This window comes from Lampris incognitus, chromosome 4 (genome assembly GCF_029633865.1).
Source record: "Lampris incognitus isolate fLamInc1 chromosome 4, fLamInc1.hap2, whole genome shotgun sequence".
NCBI classification, from domain to species: Eukaryota; Metazoa; Chordata; class Actinopteri; order Lampriformes; family Lampridae; genus Lampris; species Lampris incognitus.
In genome coordinates, this window is record NC_079214.1 from 28,406,872 (window position 1) to 28,427,640 (window position 20,769).

General features: G+C 40.6%; 1 protein-coding gene across 5 annotated transcripts in view; it reads left to right on the forward strand.

Annotated features, from left to right (window-relative positions):
• ppm1g (protein phosphatase, Mg2+/Mn2+ dependent, 1G) overlaps positions 1–20,505 on the forward strand; it is a 38,108-nt gene extending 17,603 nt beyond the window's left edge. For all 5 annotated transcript variants that reach the window (XM_056278509.1, XM_056278512.1, XM_056278511.1 and 2 more), the window contains 6 exons: positions 6,338–6,472; positions 9,553–9,655; positions 10,450–10,581; positions 15,760–15,889; positions 16,468–16,567; positions 18,365–20,505. In XM_056278509.1, the coding sequence (XP_056134484.1) occupies positions 6,338–6,472; positions 9,553–9,655; positions 10,450–10,581; positions 15,760–15,889; positions 16,468–16,567; positions 18,365–18,574 (810 nt within the window). In that variant the 3' untranslated portion in view covers positions 18,575–20,505. The remainder of the gene's footprint in view (positions 1–6,337; positions 6,473–9,552; positions 9,656–10,449; positions 10,582–15,759; positions 15,890–16,467; positions 16,568–18,364) is intronic.
• Positions 20,506–20,769: the final 264 nt, after the last annotated feature.

Genomic DNA, 20,769 nt, shown 5'->3' on the forward strand with positions numbered 1-20,769 from the left:
CAGCACAACTGATTTCTCCCAGTTCAGCTGTTAATCACCTTCTGCGAGGGTGGTAAACCATGCCTGCAAAGGAGGAGAGATGCTCAACTGATGCCAGTGATGGCAAAGTGGTGTTGAATCTCACAAACTCAAAACTTTATTGCAGACTCGGGGTCCATAACTGACAAAGACATGGTAAAAAATGAAGCCATAAAAAATAAGAACCACTAGTAAAAGATAAACCCAAGACAATACATAGTGTAGACAGTAGAATAACATAAAAGGAACAAATCAGTGTCTTACATGGAGGCAGCTATACCAATGGTCCCGCTGCTTGGATTGGTAGTGTGTGTCACTGAATCTTATATTTGTTAAACTCTTGATTACATTATCAAAGTCATTGAGCCGGCAAATCAATTTATACATGAGATTTGTTTTAGAACAGCCTGAAAAGTATTGACTCCTGCAGCCACAAACATTTCACTTGCACTACACCATCTAGGTCTTTTTAGTAGTATTCTCGTTGCATCATTATAAGCTATTCAAAGTCTCTGTAAGCTTGCTTTTTTGTAGTTTGACCACAGGTGTGCAGTATAAAGTGGTGTACTCCACAAAGAGTAGCTTCATCAGTGGATATGAATCCACAGAGGAAAGGTCCTTTCTGGGGTCCTCAAGAAAGTGAAGGGTCTTCAACTCTGCTTTGCTGTGCCTGGGAAGTATCTCTCTGCCCAACTGTCTCAGTTCCTGTTGTTGGGATTGGAAACAGTAGAGACAAACAGGGAAACAATGTTATTATGAATTTACATTCAAGGATTTTTGACATCACGAAACTATTTAAAAACATGACATGAAACTAGCTACTCATTTATTTTTTTTAATTGATGAATATTCATTTTTGATGATTAATTCATGAAATTGCAGTTTAACCTTAAGACATTGAAGTGAGAGTAGTTTACCTGTACCCTGGTCAGAGAAGATGAAGAAGTCATCTTCATTCTCCAGCGGTGTTTGATGAGGTAGTCTCACTTTTTGACACAAGGCCAAGCTCTTCAGCTGAGTGCAGAAAGAGGTGATGTATTCTTTGCAGCTAGTTTGGGAGGCAGCCACCTCATCTTGAAAAACAGGTGGGTGGCTGTAGCCAGGATGGCTTCATTGACATCAGTCTTCAGCTGTAAGAGGCTACTGAACCTTTTCTGAAACCCAGCTATGGTGGCTTGCAAGATATGTGAGCAGTACCACAGGTTTGAAGCTTGCAGGTCATGTAGTTTAGCCTGAACATCAAAGAGGGTAGGTATGAGCTCACCATAGTAGCATGAGGTCTGACCTTGAAGGCAGTCAATTGCAATGGCAATGGGCTTGAGGACGTCCGTATTCCTCAAGGAAATCAAGCTCTACCTCTTTGAACAGTGGGAGTTGTAAGGCTGGCATGATCTCAGGAAGCTTCAGCCAAAGAAATGTCAGTCATAAAGAGAATTCCACCTACAAACGCAGGGTGTCTACAGTTGCTGGTTGGTCAAGTCGTTGAATATTTCCACAAATTTTGGTCTGCCAGAAGAATTCCATGGGGCTGAACACTGCCATGGATGAATGATTCAGCCCAGAGAGAGTTGAATTGTCTTTTAATTGCCCTTTTGGCATCAGTGGTTTAAACTAAACTGTGTGTGTGTGTGGAACACCTGATGTGAGGTCGTAGAATGATAGCACACTGACATTTCTTCTCTCTCTGGATTTATTATTACAAATGAAAGATCCTCTGTTCCTGCTCATCTCTCTCATCCTGTTCCTCTGAAATGACTGATATTGAACTCTCGAAATGCTTTTGAGAAGTTTGAGGCATTTTCAGTTACAGTACTCACAGTAGTGTCAGTTGTGAGTCCATATTCTGAATAGATTTCCTCCAGTAGTTCTGCAGTGTAATTCTAGGTATGTGGACTGGGAAAATACCTGCAAGCAAGAGCAGCTGATTCACATTCTATCATCTTTTTGTATCCAATGTACAGTGACTCCCGTATAATTTTTTTTTTAGTTGACCAGATATCTGCAGTGGTGCAGATGTGTGCATGTAAGTCTCTCCTTCAAATTTGCTGTTTTATTATTGAAGTCTTGATCGATTCTTCTCCCAAGTGTCCTCTTGGATATAACTTTAGCACCTTGGCAAAGTCCCTGTACTAAGTCTATAAAAAAATGTATGCTCAACAGTGGCCAATGAATACCATGTCTTTAGTGACAAAGGATGTCATGAGTCAATTTTAATTTGTGTCACTGGACCACATTCAAAGAGAGTTGTTTGTTTGTATGAGGTCCTGTTTGTATGAGGTCCTGTTTTTTTTGTTTTTGTTTTGTTTTTGTTTTTTTGCTTTCCCCACTGGCAAATTCCTTTTGTGGTCTTTAAATTCCTTTATTTTGTCAGGGTGCCTTCGTTTCAAGTGGTTTTTAAAATTTGATGTCACTGCAAGACAACACGTATTATGGTGACCTTTTTGTTAGTGCACAGCTGACACTCAGCCTCTATCTTTCCGTTTGAGATCTGCTTCACTATTTGGAAGTATTTCTCATGCAGCTTTGCACATTTGAGCATTGGTGTGGCTTCTTCTTCTGCAGATGTGGCAGATGATGGGCCAGCCTGGCCAGGCTCTGATGGTTTATTGCCACTCATCCACTGAGATGACTGACTTCTACCTAAACAAAAATGTATAAAGATACCATTAAATTGATTAGGCCTACCAGTTGCAACTTAAAACCAACAGCATTCAAAAACACTAACAATTCACATAATAGACAATAAAACAGTAATTTATGTGTTGCTATTATTTAAGCATTATCCAGGAATGGAGTCAGTTCGCTCTCAATTGTATTAATTCTATAGTCCATATTGCAAAACGTTTTTTTACAAAAAGATGAACAACGTTCAGCTTTAGAGTAAAGATCAGAATGAAAGATGTTTAATTGATACATGATTGCTTTCTTAAAATCTATGATGAGTATTTTTTTTTTTACCTGAATATTAACCTGACATTTTGCAGTGTTTGCCCTGGCATAGCAAACACTATAAAATGTTATCCTTATCCTCAGGAGGACTGTGCAAACTATTTCCCTGACAACTATTCAGAATGGCCACTGTAAAATGCCTAAATGTAACTATGCTAGAAATTAATTTTGTCCTGAGTTATAGAAGTTGCTAAAGATAATCTCGCTAATGAAGCCTATATGGCTAACCACAAGATGCCACTGTTCCAGGCTGCCTGAGCATATCTGTGATGTTAGCTGGTATGCTGACATTACTAGTTAGTAAGTGTATTTACCAGTTCTAGAGCACATGTTTGCTAATTGCTCTTTTCTTCTGTTGTATTTTAGAGTCATTCAGAAAGCTTGACTTAGCATGCAATATCTGATCATATTTTGATTACGTAACTTTGTCTTAGGGGAAGTTTGCACTAAACACCAAAGCAGCTTCTTTCCTCAAGCTATTGTCACAAGGAACACAATTGAAACAGAGTAATTAACAATGAGTGCAATGCTGGACCCAACAGGACATGTCACATGATTCACTTGCATTTAGCCAAAGACTATTAGGCTAATTTTTGTGCTGTTTTTTTTCTACAGTTTAAACCTGGGGATAAAAATGTGTCTTATTTGCGAATAAAATGACATATTAAATAATGTATTTTAAGTATTTCAAATATACAAATACAAGCTCTTTAAGTATTTTGTTACAAATTACATCTTATTTTTTCTGTCCAACAAAATACAAATTACAAAATACTCAAGTAATTAAATACATATTTTAAATACATTTAATGGAAATACTGCCTATCTGATTGAAACGGCATTTCCTAATGTTACCATGGAAACGAGTACTAGGTTTCTGTTAGATATTGTTTCCCCCGTGGCCAGGAATTGGCATTTATTTGTTTTTTTGTTGATGTATGTGGTCCCACCCTAATATCAGGGCTTAAAGTATTCCGGCACCATGCCGGCTTTCCGGCATGCGGCGTTTGGCTGCGGGGGAAAAAAAGTCTTATATTTAAAAAAAAACGTCTTGATATCATCACCATCGCTTTCAAGTTTGAGTTCGTCTGCCAATGATATGAGAGGAGCACAACTCTCACGCTCTCAAATTAACATTATTATCCAATCAGAAGTACAATGGGGCGGGTCTTGGAAAAATGTGCTTCAACTGAGTCCTATGCTGCATAGATGCCTGAGTAGAGAGATGACACGTCGAAGGAGAGTAGGATGGAGAGTAAGTTCATGAATCCTGGGGAAGATGCCCTCTTAGTTGATAAAGGATTAAAAAATAAATGGCGCTGGCCGTGGATAGAAGAGTTTGGGAAGGACGGTAAGCCTTTTGGTAGCTGGTGTAAGAAGTTAAGAGAAGCAGGTGCTTGCTTCTGCACTTTGTGCTCGAGAAAGCTAGTATATGCAACTAGCGGGGAAAAAGTGATACCACGTCATGAGTCAGACCCCGCTCATCGAGCAGCTGTTCGTGCTCTCCAACACACAACGCGGTTACCGGGAGCAACAACCACAGCTGATGTACTGGCATCAATAACTGACCGTGTGTGTGACTTGAAAATATGCGTGTGCACGTTCATCACAGAGCACGATCTGTCTTTCAAGCTCGCCCAACCCTTGGTGAATTTATTCAAAAAAATAGCTGGAGACAAAATTGCTTTGACAAAACTGTCAATATCTAATCAGCATGCCAGCTATTTGAACACACACGGCATAACACCAGAGTTTAAAAGACATATTTCAGAAAAGCTAAAAAACGGCATGTTTTCCTTAAATGTCGACGAAGCCACCAACCAGAACATGGACAAAGTCCTCAATGTCCTCGTTCGTTTTTTGCTACCTACTGACCTTTCTTGTTATTGCAGTTTCAAAAGGCCCACCATAATCTGCAATCATTCATTTCCATATAATGTTTTGGGGGTTTTTTTTGACCCTGCGAATGTGTCCACGCCACAGGATGACAACACCCACACACACACACACACACAAAGTTCAGGCTCAGGATTTTTTTTTTTTTTGTTGCTTTAACCCCTGTAATATGGACCGCAATGATATTTGGAAGTTGGGGAGGGCAAGGATATTTATCTATAAACCATTCATTTCATATGCACGCAAGACTGTTTAAAAATGTTTTGTGGTTGTTGGGAAGCCTTGTAGATGTGATTTTTATGACCCTTTATTTTCATGGTCCAAAGTGTTAAGGACCATGTTTTCCAGAGTATCCAATTCTTTTAAGATCTTGTGTTTTCACAAAACAACAGGATTCAACTGGAAATATTCAGCCTTCAGTTCATGCAAGCCATGAAAGATAATAATACCTTGTTTCCATTATTGTGCTGACACTGTAATGAGGCCACTGTGTGCCACTGCCACACAGAGTTTCCACAAGGAAAATTTGGTGCTGGCCAACATGTCCAGGGAGATTCCAGAATGTCAGACAAATGGGAAAAATTCCAGTCATATTATAATTGCCTCCCATACACTATACAATAAGAACAAAACATCAGTGCAAATAGAATGTACGTAAGATTTATTTTAATGATTGCCATTCAAACAAATATTCAAAATAAAGAGTTAGAAAACAGTGTAACCTAATTCGAAAAACTCGAATGTAAAAGAGGCGCAAAAAAAGGATCATTGCTAGCAGCTTGTGGCCACTCCAATGGAAAAATATTGAAAATTAGGAAATTGATTATGGATGTGCTGTTTTGCCATTTTCCTCCATAGCCATGTGGCAGTAAAGCTACAGCAGCTTGCATAGGCCAATCCAAGTGTATGAGCAGCCAAGGCCTAAATGATAAAATGAGAAAAGAAAATTAATTCTTTTAATCAGCCAGTAGTCCTACTGGCTTACAAAATTCTGAAAACCCACATTTTTGAAAGAAGGGTCTAACTGATTTTTATATATATGTAAACTTTCTATTCCTTGGGTGGAATTATTTCCAGACACCATGTCTGGGGAGATTATTATTTGTCGGATTTTTAGAGTTTTACATCTGATTTGGTTTACCATGCTCAGAACTGACCTACAGACAATATAACGACACCACCATTGGCAAGTGGAAATTTTGAAATACTGAAAGGCTGTAGGAGGTGCTGTACCACCATTACCATTGGCAAGTGGAAATTTTGAAATACTAAGATGCTGTAGGAGGTGCTGTACCACCATTATAAAGAGTTTAATACACTGTCAACATGAACATTTGTTATTCCAATCATTGATCTTCTAAAATTATCCTTATTGGCAAAAGGCAGCTGTGCTTTTGTTTCCATCAAAGGATCTTCCCACCATACTTTATATGGTGCTATGCATAAATGTGTATGTGTGCCTATTTCTTCTCAGGATGGCAGTGAGGAGGAGGAGGAGGGTGACAGCAGTGACATGGAGGAAGAGGAGGACACAGAAGAGGGGGAGGAAGACTCTGAGGATGAAGATGAGGAAGAAATGTGCCTACCCGGGATGGATGGCAAGGAGGAGGTATGTGCAAGGAGAGTCACTCGTGGATCAAAACTGTGGCTTAATTCGGATGCCTCAGGGACACTATGAGAAGTGCCTGGAAATTGCTGAGAAAAGTTGTGATTGTAGATGTTACATTGTTACAATTTCATTTAGCAGATGCTTTTATCCAAAGCGACGTACATCTGAGAATTAAGACAACACAAGCAATGATCTAGTCAGGAAGCGAATACGCAAGTAAGTGCCAAAAACTAGGTTCAAGTTCGATAGGACATAGGTGTCAACAGGCAGTGCACAAAGGCAATGCATAGGATTTTTTTTTTTAATACCATCAGGTGTGGAGGTGTTCGAGAAAGAGCTGGGTCTTTAACTTCTTCTAAAGATGGAAAGGGACTCAGAGGATCGAATGGAGTTTGTAACTTGTTCCACCACCAGGGAACTACAGTAGAGAAGAGTCTGGCTAGTGACTTAGGGCCCCGTTGTGGCGCTAGTGCCAGGCGCCTTTCATTGACAGTGCATAGTGAGCGGAACTGAGTGTAGACATGAATGAGGGAGTTCTGGTAGGTGGGAGCCGTTTTAGTTGCTGTTTTGTAAGCAAGCATTAAGGTTTTGAATTTGATGCGGGCAGCAACTGGGAGCCATTGGAGGGATATGAACAGTAGAGTAATGTGCTGTTTTGGGTTGGTTGAAGACCAGACGTGCCGCCACGTTCTGGATCATTTTCAGAGGTCTGAAAGTGCATGCAGGGAGGCCTGCCAGTAAGAAGTTGCAGTAGTCAATGCGCGATATTACAAGAGCCTGTACCAGGAGTTGTGCTGCATGCTCAGACAGGTAGGGTCTAATTTTCTTGATGTTGTACAGGGCAAATCGGCACAGCCAAGCAATCGAAGCCATGTGAACCTTAAAGGTCAGATGGTCATCAATCATGACACCCAGGTTTCAGGCAGACTTTGTGGGCATGAGTTGGGTTGATCCAAGCTGGACATTGTTCTGTTGTTGTACGGATGGACTGGCTGGGATGACAAGTCTTAGATAGGTTAAGCTGAAGGTGGCGTTTTTTTTTCATCCATGCAGTGATATCAGTAAGGCACGATGATATCCATGCCGAGACTGTGAGGTTATCTGGCAGGAATGATCGTCAGCATAGCAATGGTATGAGAAACCATGGGAGCAGATGCTTGCACCAAGTGAGTTGGTGTATATTGAGAAGATAAGGGGACCGAGCACTGACCCTTGAGGTACCCCTGTGGATAAGCCGTGTGGTTTGGACACCTCTCCCCTCCAAGATACTCTAAAAGATCTCCCTGAGAGGTAGGACATGAACCAGCGGAAGGTAGATCCTGAGATACCAAGCTCAGTGAGTGTGGAGAGGAGGATTTGGATTTGGTGGTGAACTGTCTCAAAGGCAGCTGACAGATCTAGCAGCAATAAAGCTGAGGACTGACCAGCAGCTCTAGCCAAACGCAGTGATGAAACAGTCACTGGTTCCATGATAAACCATTGTGTAATTCCCGACGGTTAGTATTACCAGTTCAAATTTTAATTATCATTAAAACCGTGTTTGATTACCACGCTTTTAAAAACTCATGGTAAATACCGTCCAGCATAAACCAAAGTTAGCAAAAGTCTCCCAGAGACAGGGCTGCTGCACTTCTTATTTAGTGCATATTGGTGGTTGGCAAACCAGCTTAGAAGTGCATTACCACCACCAACTTGACTGGAGTGTGGAACCAGGTGCACAGGCGCAGCATGCAACATTGAGTTTGTTTTGCATCAATGAAAACATGGCAGAAAGCAGTGACAGCACTCCAGCGGAGATTTTTCAGCCTTCTAAGAGTCCCAAGTGTGGTCGCTTTGTTGATTTAAACCTGCACTAGGGAAACTTTTATGAAAAAAATCGCTTCTTTAGCAAACTAAATCACAGAGTTGGGCTGGCTGAACAACAGAAAACCCTCCCAACAGCAATGTAGGAAACAGTGAGCTTATGGGCTCCTCTGGTCATGCACGACCAGTGCTGTGAAATCTGTCAAAGACTAGATCTCATTACTTGAGCATAGAATATGAAGAAATGTCTTTTTGGTTGCAGTTTTTTTATCTGCAATGTGCACAAAAGTGCAGTTACCTCTCATGGCCACATGGTGCCATCTTTAATGTTAATGCATATTTGATATGGTTTTCATAGGTTTGCATAACGTATTGGCTATAGTGCATAGTACTGCTAATTTTATTTGTGGTTTTCAATATAAAGCTTAGTGAAATAATTTCAGTGTGTGTATCAGTACTTTTTGAACATGTTCTGCATATTTTAGAAATACCGCAATAATACTGATAACCACGATAATTTTGGTCTCTATAATCGTGATATGTGATGTGGTAACCTTGACCCTGACAACACTAATGCTAATTTCCCCACTGTAATGTTATTGTAATATGGAGGCAGTGACGGGGACAAAAATGTGCTACAAAAAAAAAATATCACCTCCCATTATCCAACCTATGTATTATGAAAATAGACTTGAGATATAAACCTGCAATATTGCAGCTTTAATGCCAGCTTTCTATACATCTGCCTGACTCTGGGAATTCACAGAAAGTTGAATCAATTCATCTGGACACAACGGTTATTGGGAGAAATGTTTCATGACTCATTTAAGTAACTTCTTCAGATGACTGATGAAACATTTCTCCCAGTAAACATTGTGTCCAGATGAACTGATTCAACTTTCTGTGATTTCCTTGCCTGGATTATTGAGCATGCATCAAGACACTGGGAATTGTTAGTCTGACTTTAAACTGCACATAGTGTATAGAATTAGAGGGATCACCATTCTGTTTGAGTTTCACCAGGCATTACACAGTCTGTGTCGCAGTTATTTGGGGGCTTAGGATTTTGTTTTTATTTTTTTAACCTCAAATCCTTATTTTAAATTGCCCTTAAAAATTAAGTTGATTTTTAAGGTTTTATTCAGTCAGGATCTCCTTATTGCTCTTCAACTCATGTTAGGTTATTTTTTCACAAAATGGGTAGCCCTAATTTGTGCACAGCTGAATGGAGGTTTGACAGTTCATCATCCCTCTTCCATGCCTGTGTCTTGTTGTAGCCTGGTTCAGACAGTGGCACCACAGCAGTTGTGGCTCTGATCAGAGGGAAGCAGCTGATTGTGGCTAATGCTGGAGACTCACGCTGCGTGGTGTCTGAGCGTGGTAAGCTTAAAGCACGTCACAGTCATCTTCGTCATGACCCTTTTTACAATAGAATACTTAAAGCCAAATACTTGACATGCATAAAAACAAGCTGTTAATCTAAAATAAAAACCTCCAAAGTGATAACAAATGAAAATGGTGTAAACAGTTAGAGTACCAAACCCTTGACCATATTAGTGAGTATGCTGACATCGACAGGTTAAAAACCATTTTAGTCAGGGGTGTCATACCATGTGCCATAGAGGGCCAAGAGCTGGTTTCATTAATGAGCTCCTCCCTCTCATGCTGGAGTTGTGATGATCAGTGAAATCGGCTGGTGTAGTGATCAGTTGGAATGAAAACCTGTACCCTCTTGGCCCTCCATGGCACGTGGTTTGACATCCTTGATCTAAATTGAAAACGGTTTTTGTTTGATGTAGGCATGCAAGCAGACCAATCAGCACTGTCTGCAAACCAAACTCACCAAATGGTTTGGGGTTTAGTTACTCTCTTAAGTAATTTGCGGAAAGAATTGAATGAAGAATTTGTTACAGTACTTGGAATTGCATTTATTGCATATAGAAGGTCTACACTAAACAAAAGCCATTAACAGTATGTAGCATGACCCCCCCACACACACACACACACAGTTGCACTACTATAGAAATCCTGTAGCATAAAATCATATTTATTCACAACAAAAGGACCATAATTGTGGTGTTAACAAAAGGATTTGTTGGCCTCTTAAAACTATATTGGCATGGTTCTGATAATAGTTATGCTGTTTATTGACTGAATGATTTTTGTGGCTGTAGGCAAGGCAGTAGACATGTCATATGACCACAAGCCAGAAGATGAGCTGGAACTGGCACGCATTAAGAATGCTGGAGGGAAAGTTACCATGGATGGACGGGTCAACGGTGGACTCAACCTATCCAGAGCTATTGGTACAACTGAATTTGTGTGCTTGTGTCTGCGTGTGTGTAAGATTGAACACTACCACCTTCGTGTATAACAGTCAAACTATTAAACATATTAGGGGGGGCATCCGGATAGCGTAGTGGTCTATTCCATTGCCTACCAACACGGGGATCGCCGGCTCAAATCCTCGCATTACCTCCGGCTTGGTCGGGCGTCCCTACAGACACAATTCACACACACAAGTCCTACAGACACAAGTCCTGGGCTGCTCCGGTGGCATCTAGACGCTTGCTTGGCATCCTGCACATCATATTCTTCATAAATTTTATAATTCCATTATAATTCTGTTATCCTCTTTCAATGTTATATCCTGTAAATTGTGTAAACACAACATCCATTGCACGTTGTCCGTCTTGGGAGAGAAATCCCTCCTCTGTTGCTCTCCCTGAGGTTTCCTCCTATTTTTTCTCCCTGTTAAAGGTTTTTTTTTTTTTTTAGCGAGTTTTTCCTTATCTGATGAGAGGGTCTAAGGGCAGGATGTTGTGTTGCTGTAAAGCCCACTGGGACAAATTTGTAATTTGTGATATTGGGCTATACAAATAAAATTGACTTGACTTGACAATTGGCCGTGTCTGCAGATGGGAAGCCAGATGTGGGTATGTGTCCTGATCACTAGCGCCTCCTCTGGTCGGTCAGGGCACCTGTTCAGGGGGGAGGGGGAACTGGGGGGAATTGCATGATCCTCCCACACGCTACGTCCCCCTGGCGAAACTCCTCATGGTCAGGTGAAAAGAAGCGGCTGGCGACTCCACATGTATCGGAGGAGGGATGTGATAGTCTGCAGCCCACCCTGGATCGGCAGAGGGGGTGGAGCAGCGACCGGGATGGCTCGGAAGAGTGGAGTGATTGGCCGGATACAATTGGGAAGAAAAGGGGGGGGGGGGTCCAAAAAAAAAGAATGCTGGATGGAAAATTACCATGGATGGACGGGTTAACGTTGGACTCAACCTGTTCAGAGCTATTGGTACAACTGCATTTGTGTGCGTGTAAAATTGGAACACTACCACCTTAGTGTGTAACAGTCAAACTATTAAACATGCGTATTAAGGGGGCATCCGAGTAGCATAGCGGTCTATTCCGTTGCCTACCAATGCGGGGATTGCCGGCTCGAATCCCAGTGTTACCTCTGGCTTGGCCGAGCGTCCCTACAGACACAATTGGCCGTGTTTGCGGATGGGAAGCCGAATGTGGATCTGTCCTGGTCACTGCACTAGCGCTTCCTCTGGTCGGTCGAGGCGCCTGTTCAGAGGAGAGTGGGAACTGGGGGGAATAGCGTGATCCTCCCATGCGCTACGTCCTCCTGACGAAACACCTCACTGTCGAGTGAAAAGAAGCGGCTGGCGACTCCACATATGTTGGAGGAGGCATGTGATAGTCTGCAGCCCTCCCCGGATTGGCAGAGGGGCTCGAGCAGAGACCGGGACGGCTCGGAAGAGTGGGCTAATTGGCTAAATTCAATTGGGGAGAAAAGGGGGGGGGGGGAAGTAATCCACCAAAAAAAAAAAAACACGTTAGAAATTATGCATATCAATATAGCCTTATGTGTAAGTTGTTCTGTGGTTTTGAGGAATGCTAAAAAAGGAATTCACATGTGTAATACACAAAATTATTCATAATATGGACAGTTTACAAGTAAGGATCTCTTAAAAGAAACTGTATCCACCCCAAAAAGCTGGGTAGTCGCATATTAGTGGTCAATTTCCATTACACCATGCAGTCCTGCATTCATGAATGACTATTTACACTCCACACAGTTCCCTCAGTTAGTTCCATAGGTGTAGATAAAAAAAACCTTTGTTAGATAAAACATGATGTCTCCAGTTCGTTATCGCCTGTTGCCCTTTGTAATCCGGTTCCTCTAAAGGTGGGTTCTCTCTCATCCCATGGCTCTTACAATATTTCTGTTAGAGGTAGGCCATGATTTAATACCCACTATCCTTATGTGTCTTCAACTGTCAGGCCAGATAATTTGATTAGAGTCTGCTGTAGTGATTCCAGTCCAACTAAGCGCCTTATTCCAGTTGTTTTTGCTCTTTTAAACACCCAGTCCATGTCAAATAAACCTTTCATTCTCAATGATTTAATTACCTCCCTCAACCTTGACTTTCTATTTCTTACTGAGATCTGGCTTAAACCTGGGGAGTGCTCCCCTGTAGTGGAGCTCTGCCTACCCAGCTATAATTTTCTCAATGCACCCAGGTTAACAGGTCATGGTGGGGGTATAATAGCTGCTTTTAAGAACCATTACACTTGTATTCCTTTTACTTTTGGTTCTTTTAACCGTTTTGAAATCGTAACTTTTAAAATTGTGTGTGATAACCCAATTTGCTATAATCATTTGTTGACACCCCCCCCCCCCACAATCCATCTACAGGTTTTCTCAATGAGTTCTCTGAGATATTATCCTCTTTTGTTCTTAAATTTGATAGGGTCATTATAGTTGATGATTTTAACATTGATATTGATAATCCTTTTAACGCATTGGTCATAGCTTTTTTAACATTTCTAAATCTTTTAACCTTGTGCAGCATGTCACTGGCCCCACACATAACCATGGGCACACCCTTGATTTAGTTTTCACCCTGAACATGTCTCTTTAATTCCCTGAATAAGATTGATTTTGTCTCTGGCCATAAATGTATTCTTTGCAGTTTCTTTACCACCTACTACAATACCTCAGAAACGTATAATTCACTCTCGCATCTTTAATAAGCAGTCAGCAGCCATGTTTTCTAGTTACTTTTCCACTCTGGCCAACTGCCCTGTTCACTTCGCCAACATTAAGACTAAATTAGTTGATTTAATGATTTGTGTACATCTGCCCTTGTTTTTTTTTTGTTTTTTTTTTGGCTCCATAAACTTCCAGAGCTGTCCCAGTTATTAACACAACCCCTTGGATCAATGAAAACATCTGTCAAAAAAGAAGAGACTATAGGAAGGCTGAACACAGATGTAACAAATCTACTCTTGAAGTTCACCAACTCCTTATGAAGGCGTTATTATCGAATTTGAATCAAACTATTAAAGATTTGGGAGCTGCTTACTTCTCTGACTTGATTGATAGTGCGACACATAACCCTAGGTTTCTGTTTAGTACTATCAACCAGCTTATTGAATCCCTCTCTTCCTACGATTTACGCATCTTCTGTTAATGACTGGGAAAATTTCTTGTCTTTTGTTGACAAGGTCGATGGTCCCCACTGCCCCCCCACCTCACCCCTTTCAGCCATCCAATTTTAATGTCGGAATTTGCTCCCATTTCACTGCAATTCCTTGTAAATACTGTATCCCTTATGTGCCGCTCCTCCAGTCCCTGTGATATAGTTCCAACAAAATTTTTAAAATTCATCCTCCCTAGCTTAGGTATCATCAACTGCTCACTCACATCCAGGTCCATACCTGACTATTTTAAAATTGCCTGTGTTCAGCCTCTCAAAAAAACCTCTCACGATCCGGCAAGGGTAGAGAATTATAGAACGATTTCCAAACTTTCTTTTTTATCCGGAATCCTTGAAAAAATTGTTGTAGACCAAATCCTGCAGCTGACTATGGGTCATAACATTTTCAATAAATTTCAATCCGGCTTTCATCACAAGTATAGCACTGAGACTCCATTACCAAGAGTGTCCAATGACATTCTTAAGTAAAATTCAGATCTTATTGATTACATTTAAAGCACTATATGATCTTGCCCCCAGTTACATTTCTGATCTTGTCATTTTTCCTTCCATGCCCCGATCCTCAAACCTCAGTCTTTTATCCGTCCCCCACTCCAACTGCAAAACAAAAGGTCAAGTCAGTTTTGTTTGTATAGCCCAATATCACAAATTACAAAAGGTGACCGCGCCTTTGCAGTTTTAGCCCCGAGCCTCTGGAATAATCTTCCCCAATCCATTAGATTTGCTGAATCTTTGGACTGTTTTAAGCGGCTTCTAAAAACCCATCTTTTCAGGCAAGCCTTTTTATAGAGCCCTATCCCTGCCTTCTGTTTTGGTTCATTTTTAGCTTGGTCTGTTAACTCCCTGTGCCATGTTTTATATTCATTCAATTTATTTATGTATTTACTTGTAATTTTCTGGATTGAGTGTAAAGAACTTTGCAACTGTGTGTTTTTAAAACTACTGTATAAATAAAGCGTTACTTACTTACTTACTTACTCTTATTTCCTTGAAACTACTGTTCAAAGCCAGGAATCAAAATGTCACAGTTTACATTGCTGTTTATATGCCCGTACAAGTCTGTCCAACAAGCATTTGTTGTACCAAGATAAACTGGTAAATTTTACTTAGCAGATGACAAAATTTAAAACTTCTTTACATTATGGAGTATACAATTTGAATGGTATTGCTATAAGCAGATGACATGACTTTGTTTAAACAAATTTAAATGGCAATCCAGCCATTGTCCAAACCGTTTATCCAACTTGGATTAAGTATGATTAAATGGCAGTTTGTTAATTTATTTATTTTGCCAACACAATTGGAACACAACTAATTTTCATGGGGACACAATTCATTGACAGCTCACCACCATCAGACCAGCTATTATTATGTCAGGTGGTGCAGTGGTTGGCGCGGTTGCCTCACAGCAAGAAGGTCCTGGGTTCGAGCCCCGGGGTAGTCCAACCTTGGTGGGTCATCCCGGGTCATCCTCTGTGTGGAGTTTGCATGTTCTCCCCGTGTCTGCGTGAGTTTCCTCCGAGGGCTCCGGTTTCCTCCCACAGTCCAAAGACATGTAGGTCAGGTGAATTGGCAGTACTAAATTGTCCCTAGGAATGAATAGGTGTGTGTGTGTGTGTGTGTGTGTGTGTGTGTGTGTGTGTGTGTGTGTGTGTGTGTGTGTGTGTGTGTGTGTGTGTGTGAGTGTGTGTGTGTTTTGGTGTGCGTGGGTGTGAGTGAGTGTGTGATGGCCTGGCGGCCTGTCCAGGGTGTCTCCCCGCCTGCCTCCCAATGACTGCTGGAATAGGCTCCAGCATCCCTGCGACCCTGAGAGCAGGATAGGCGGTTAAGACAATGGATGGAAAATTATGTCAACAGGCGTAATATCACGTTAACAGAAACCTCAGCTGGTGGAACTAATCCAGTGTGAATAGTGCTGAAGAGGGACAATATCATGGCTATTTCTCACCATTTTTCCTCTTTCAGGTGACCACTTCTATAAAAGGAACAAGGCATTGCCGCCAGAGGAGCAGATGATTTCAGCGTTGCCAGATGTTAAAGTTCTGACGCTCAACGAGGACCACGACTTCATGGTCATTGCCTGTGATGGCATCTGGTAGGTAGAAGCTATGGTAAACAATTTCCTGCCAGTTTATTAATCAGTCTGACACTTCAAGATTAGCTTTAAAATTTTGCATGTTTTTTCACACTGGGACAAGTTGTTCAGATTGTAGGTTGATAAAAGTAAAGGGGGAGACGTCCCTATCTGACATTTGTTCACAAAAAAATGATGACCCTTAAAACTGAACTGTTTGGGAACCTAAAAACCTAAATTAAGACTGTATGTGATGTGTGCATTACACAGTGGACCAACCGAAGCAAATTGATATGGGATTATTCATGAATTGATCACCATGTCACTTAAGTGAATGACCCCAAAAACTGGTGGTGCCATTAGTACAAACAGTTTTGAGCCCCTGTTACTTGGTAGGTTCAGGTAACATGTAACACACTCATAAGTCGAGGATCTGTGAACACCCCATCCACCTTCCACCCCCTCGTTCTCTCATCACCTCTTAACATGTGACTACGCAATTAAAATTGTCATCTTAACATTAGAACAGTTGATAATGCAGTTTCTTTTTAGCTTTGTTTGTGGATTGTCTTTCTGCATCCCTGTCTGTCAATGTGCAGGAATGTGTTAAGCAGCCAGGAAGTGGTGGACTTCATCAGTGAGAGGATCAAACCAGACCACAGAGGCAAAGTCTTGCCTCTCCCCACCATCGTGGAAGAGGTGAGAGAATGCTTCTTAAAGATGCCCTGCTGATTTTTTGGATATCAGCTTATACAGTGTGTTATGGACAGCATATTTTATTCATGAGAAAATGCCATATGCTTTACTTAAAAGCCATTTGAGAAAAACACATAGTAGTGCAGACTACCCAAATATGTGCATGCAGGGTGGGGAAACAAAAAAGGAATCAAAATTTACAAGAAGATTTAGGTGAGCCTAGTCGAGCCAGACCGCATGCCGCATCTGGAAAATATTTGATTTAGGCGTGCCAGCACACCCATCAGCATTGACAGCCAGCCATCACTAACAATTTTCAATAGTACTGTCAATGCTGGTTCTTTAGCACTCCTACATCCAAAAGACCCATTATTGATGTTATTAGCTGCAGTTGTGTTTATCCTGCTATGCTAACATCACAGAGACCAACCTAGCATGTTTTTAACCTTTACATGGTTTTTTAATTTGTAGGTGTCTGCAAACTCAGTAAAATGGTCTCATTTAAATTTAATTTAAATGAATATTTAGTAGTGCTGCACATTTGATGAAAAAGTCATATTTCAATTATTATGAGTGTGATTGCAATATGATAAACAAATTTATACATATACAAATAATACAAATTTGTCACGTTGCCGTGACATGTAATGACTTTCATTTTGCATGTTTTACACAGTACCTCTTTCTGCTCAATGTCACTGAGGTTGAATCCAAAATATCGCCATACTATAACAGAGGCCGCTTTTTTTTGCCACCAGTTCATCAGCGTTAACCTGCTGTTGTCATCGGTACCCATATTTTTTCCTTTCTGGTCTGCACACAGCGCACCGGATAGCCATGTGACCGTAGACTGCACATGCTTAAACAAAGATTGATTGGTCGTCTCTTAATTATAGGCATAGATATGCAGACTACACACAAACAGATGTTCACACACGCCCATTTTATTATTTAATTAAATCACAGCCTTTTGCGGTTATATAATTGCACAGGCTGACATCGCAATTGCGATTAGATTAATTGTGCAGCACTAATATTTAGCAATCTATGCACCTAAATTTTTTTCAGTGAATCCCATAGATTGCCTTTTCCAATGCAGTATATTGTTAATAGGTTAAGTATTATTCACAAACTTATCGATCCATTGTCATCTTCTAGATTGCAACACAGGCATGCACTCGCCTTTCCCACTGTTGAGGCTTTTGTGTGCATGTGTGTCATTAGCGGACTTTCAGTCTCATTAGGCTGCACCTGTATGCATGGCCTGGCAAAAGCTAAACCAAAACACCATAACTACAGACAGCTTTGTTGAAGTTTGGTTTCTTCAAAAAGGGAAAATTATCCTCATCCTTTTTTTTTCCTGATAATCTCAAATTATTGGTCATATTGGTAGTTGTCACAGTTAAAAACTCAGTGGCAGTATCAAAAATGTATTCTCTGTTGAGTGTTAGTGTGTTCTCAGATTATTTTCTGCTTTAACTAAGTTTGCACTGATAAAGACAAACAGTTTACTGGGGTAACCGCCATCTTTGGGGAGTGGATATTTTTCTACATGTCTTTGACATGTCTTTGACATGACTCACTGATTAGAAAGAAAGGAAAGAAAACCTTTTCAAGTGCTATATTAAGTTTTGGTTGCAAATTACAGTGGGAGTACATTAGGGTTAGGCACTTGTTGATTAGGTAAGGATGAAGCAAGTGAAGGCTAGTCCATTGGATGTTCTTCACAGGCATAGCTACATAAACTTGCATATGCACATGTGTGTCTTTGTGCTCAAACCCCATCTCTCCCCAATGCAGCTCTTGGACCACTGCTTGGCCCCCGACACATCCGGAGATGGAACAGGATGTGACAACATGACTTGTATGATCATTACCTTCCGGTCACACCCCCTCTATACACCCACCCAATCAGATGACACAAAAAAGAGGAAGCAGCTGGAAGGGGAAGGGGTCGAGCTAGAGCTGGAGAAGAATGGAAATGACAACAAAAAGGCTAAAAGTGACTAAAAGCAAAGAAACTGTTCCACAGGAAGCAACTAGCCCCAGTGCTCCCCCAGAAATACCAGAGACACGTTCTGTTCCAAGTTAGATCCATCCTAAAAAAAAAAAAAGGGTAAAAAAATTTATCCATATGGATTAAACATCAATTGAACCAAGGTCATAGGCATAATTTACTTTTGATCTTAGTTATAGGATTTTTTTTTCTTTAATATCCTACCCTCGTTTTCTTTGTTTGGTATTGTAAGAAAGAAGCTGGACTCTGTTTTACTTCCCACAGCTCAAAAAATGCAGAAAAGTCAAAACCTTTCACTCATTGCCTGTTACTGAGACTGTCTCTCACAGATTGGTTTTTAATAAGCATTCCCATCACTTAATTGTTGTTAATGAGTTGGCCCACCCCTCATCAGCTGTTATTAGCACATCATTCTCAGTGTGTAAGTGACTAGAAAAAGCTACTAAAGAAAATAGGTCCAAACAGGCAGCAAAAATGTTTCCACATATTTCCAAACACATTTTCGATATGCTGCATGATCACTGGAGAGGCAATACACTCTACAATGTTCTTGTTAAATCATAAAAATCTTACTTTCCATTGGATGATTATGAAGGTACCAACAATTGAACTCTTGAGGATGGCTCTAATAGTGTTGTGTATCACCAGATTTTAACAAGTTAATTGCTCATTTTGTAACATAATGTGTGCTGTACAAGGCTGTAATACATTTCCATCATAAAATACTGCACAACCCTCTCTTGGGTGTTGTGTCCAAGTTTGTGTTCTCCTAACCTGGACAACCCAAATTTCATGTACATAATGCATAACTACAATTGGGCTTTGCAGATGCAATATCTCACCAACTAAAACATTGCTATCTGGCACTTGTTATATCCAACCCAGAGTTTCTTTCTGGGATGCAATTCCTGTGCGAGTTACAGTTGTGGACCTGACTCTTTCATACGGTGGAGCTGAAGGATTTTGGGCACTAGACCTGTGGCTATAGTTTATTATCATCTTTGTTTTTTTGTCTTTCTAATTATTTTAAACAACCTTCATACTCTGGCATGTGAGGAAGGTTTTCAAAGAAGTAATTCCACCTCCTTTATCCCAGGCTTGTTGGACACAACTCCCATTCAAATTGATCTGTCGTCTCATTCTTCCCCCCCATTGTTGCTTGCTTCAAATCTTTTGTCCTTGCCCAAGCTTATAAATGCCAGCCAGGGGTTAGTGAGCAAGTACGCTTTTCACCTTTGCCTGAGATCTAATGCTGCCCTGATTCGCTGCTGTAGCAGAATACCCCATGTGCAGTCCTACCAAAGGAAGCCTGCCACTAGTGCTCAACCCTCCTCTGTTATGTTTTGTTTGTTTTTCCCCATTCTGTTCACCATTTTCTGTTGTAGCCTCTTCTAAAGACTGGTCCTTAGGCTGTCGTGTTTTAGGTAAAGGGGAATTCCACTTGTTCTTTTTTCTTTCTTTCTTTCTTTTTTTTTTTTTTTTTTGCATGTTTCTTGAGTCCGTCCTCTGACGAGTTTTTAACATCTATTTTTGTGGAAACAATAAACTTTGTAGTTTCATAGCTCTGGTATTGAAAATATTCCCATTAAGGAATATAAGAAGACCAGACTGGGGAAAAATGTGTGGAAGTAAACTTCTGAGTGGAACTACCTTTAAGTCTAGAGCACGAAGACAATGTAACTGTTAAGAACAGACATCTTTTCTTTTGTTACCGAAGGCCCGTTTTGAAACATTTTATGTGACTGTTCGTCTCTAGTGTATCTTGTCACCATACCCTTTTTTCTGTACATAGTTTTTTTTTCAATACTTGTAATTGAAGAAAAAGAACATGCATTTTCTTTGTAATTGTGAATCTGTGACATTTTTGGTGCATACTCTTTTGACACCAGTATGTAAGTACATACAAATACATTTTTTTAAATAAGGTAAATTCAGTTGTGTCTGCTTTTTTATAGATGTTTGTTATTGTGGCCTCGCAAGCTGGACAAAGGGGTCTTATTTTAAATGGTTTTTCCCCAAACTTCTGTTACAATAGACCTTTTACCTCAGTGTTTTAGGGCCTTTTTGGTTTGTTTGCAATGATAAATGTCACATTTAAGTTTCACTCAGAAAGAAGAGAAAATGAAGTAGAGGAGAATTGAATACTGCAAGACCACCTGACTGCCCAAAGGTGGGCCTTGTAAAAGTC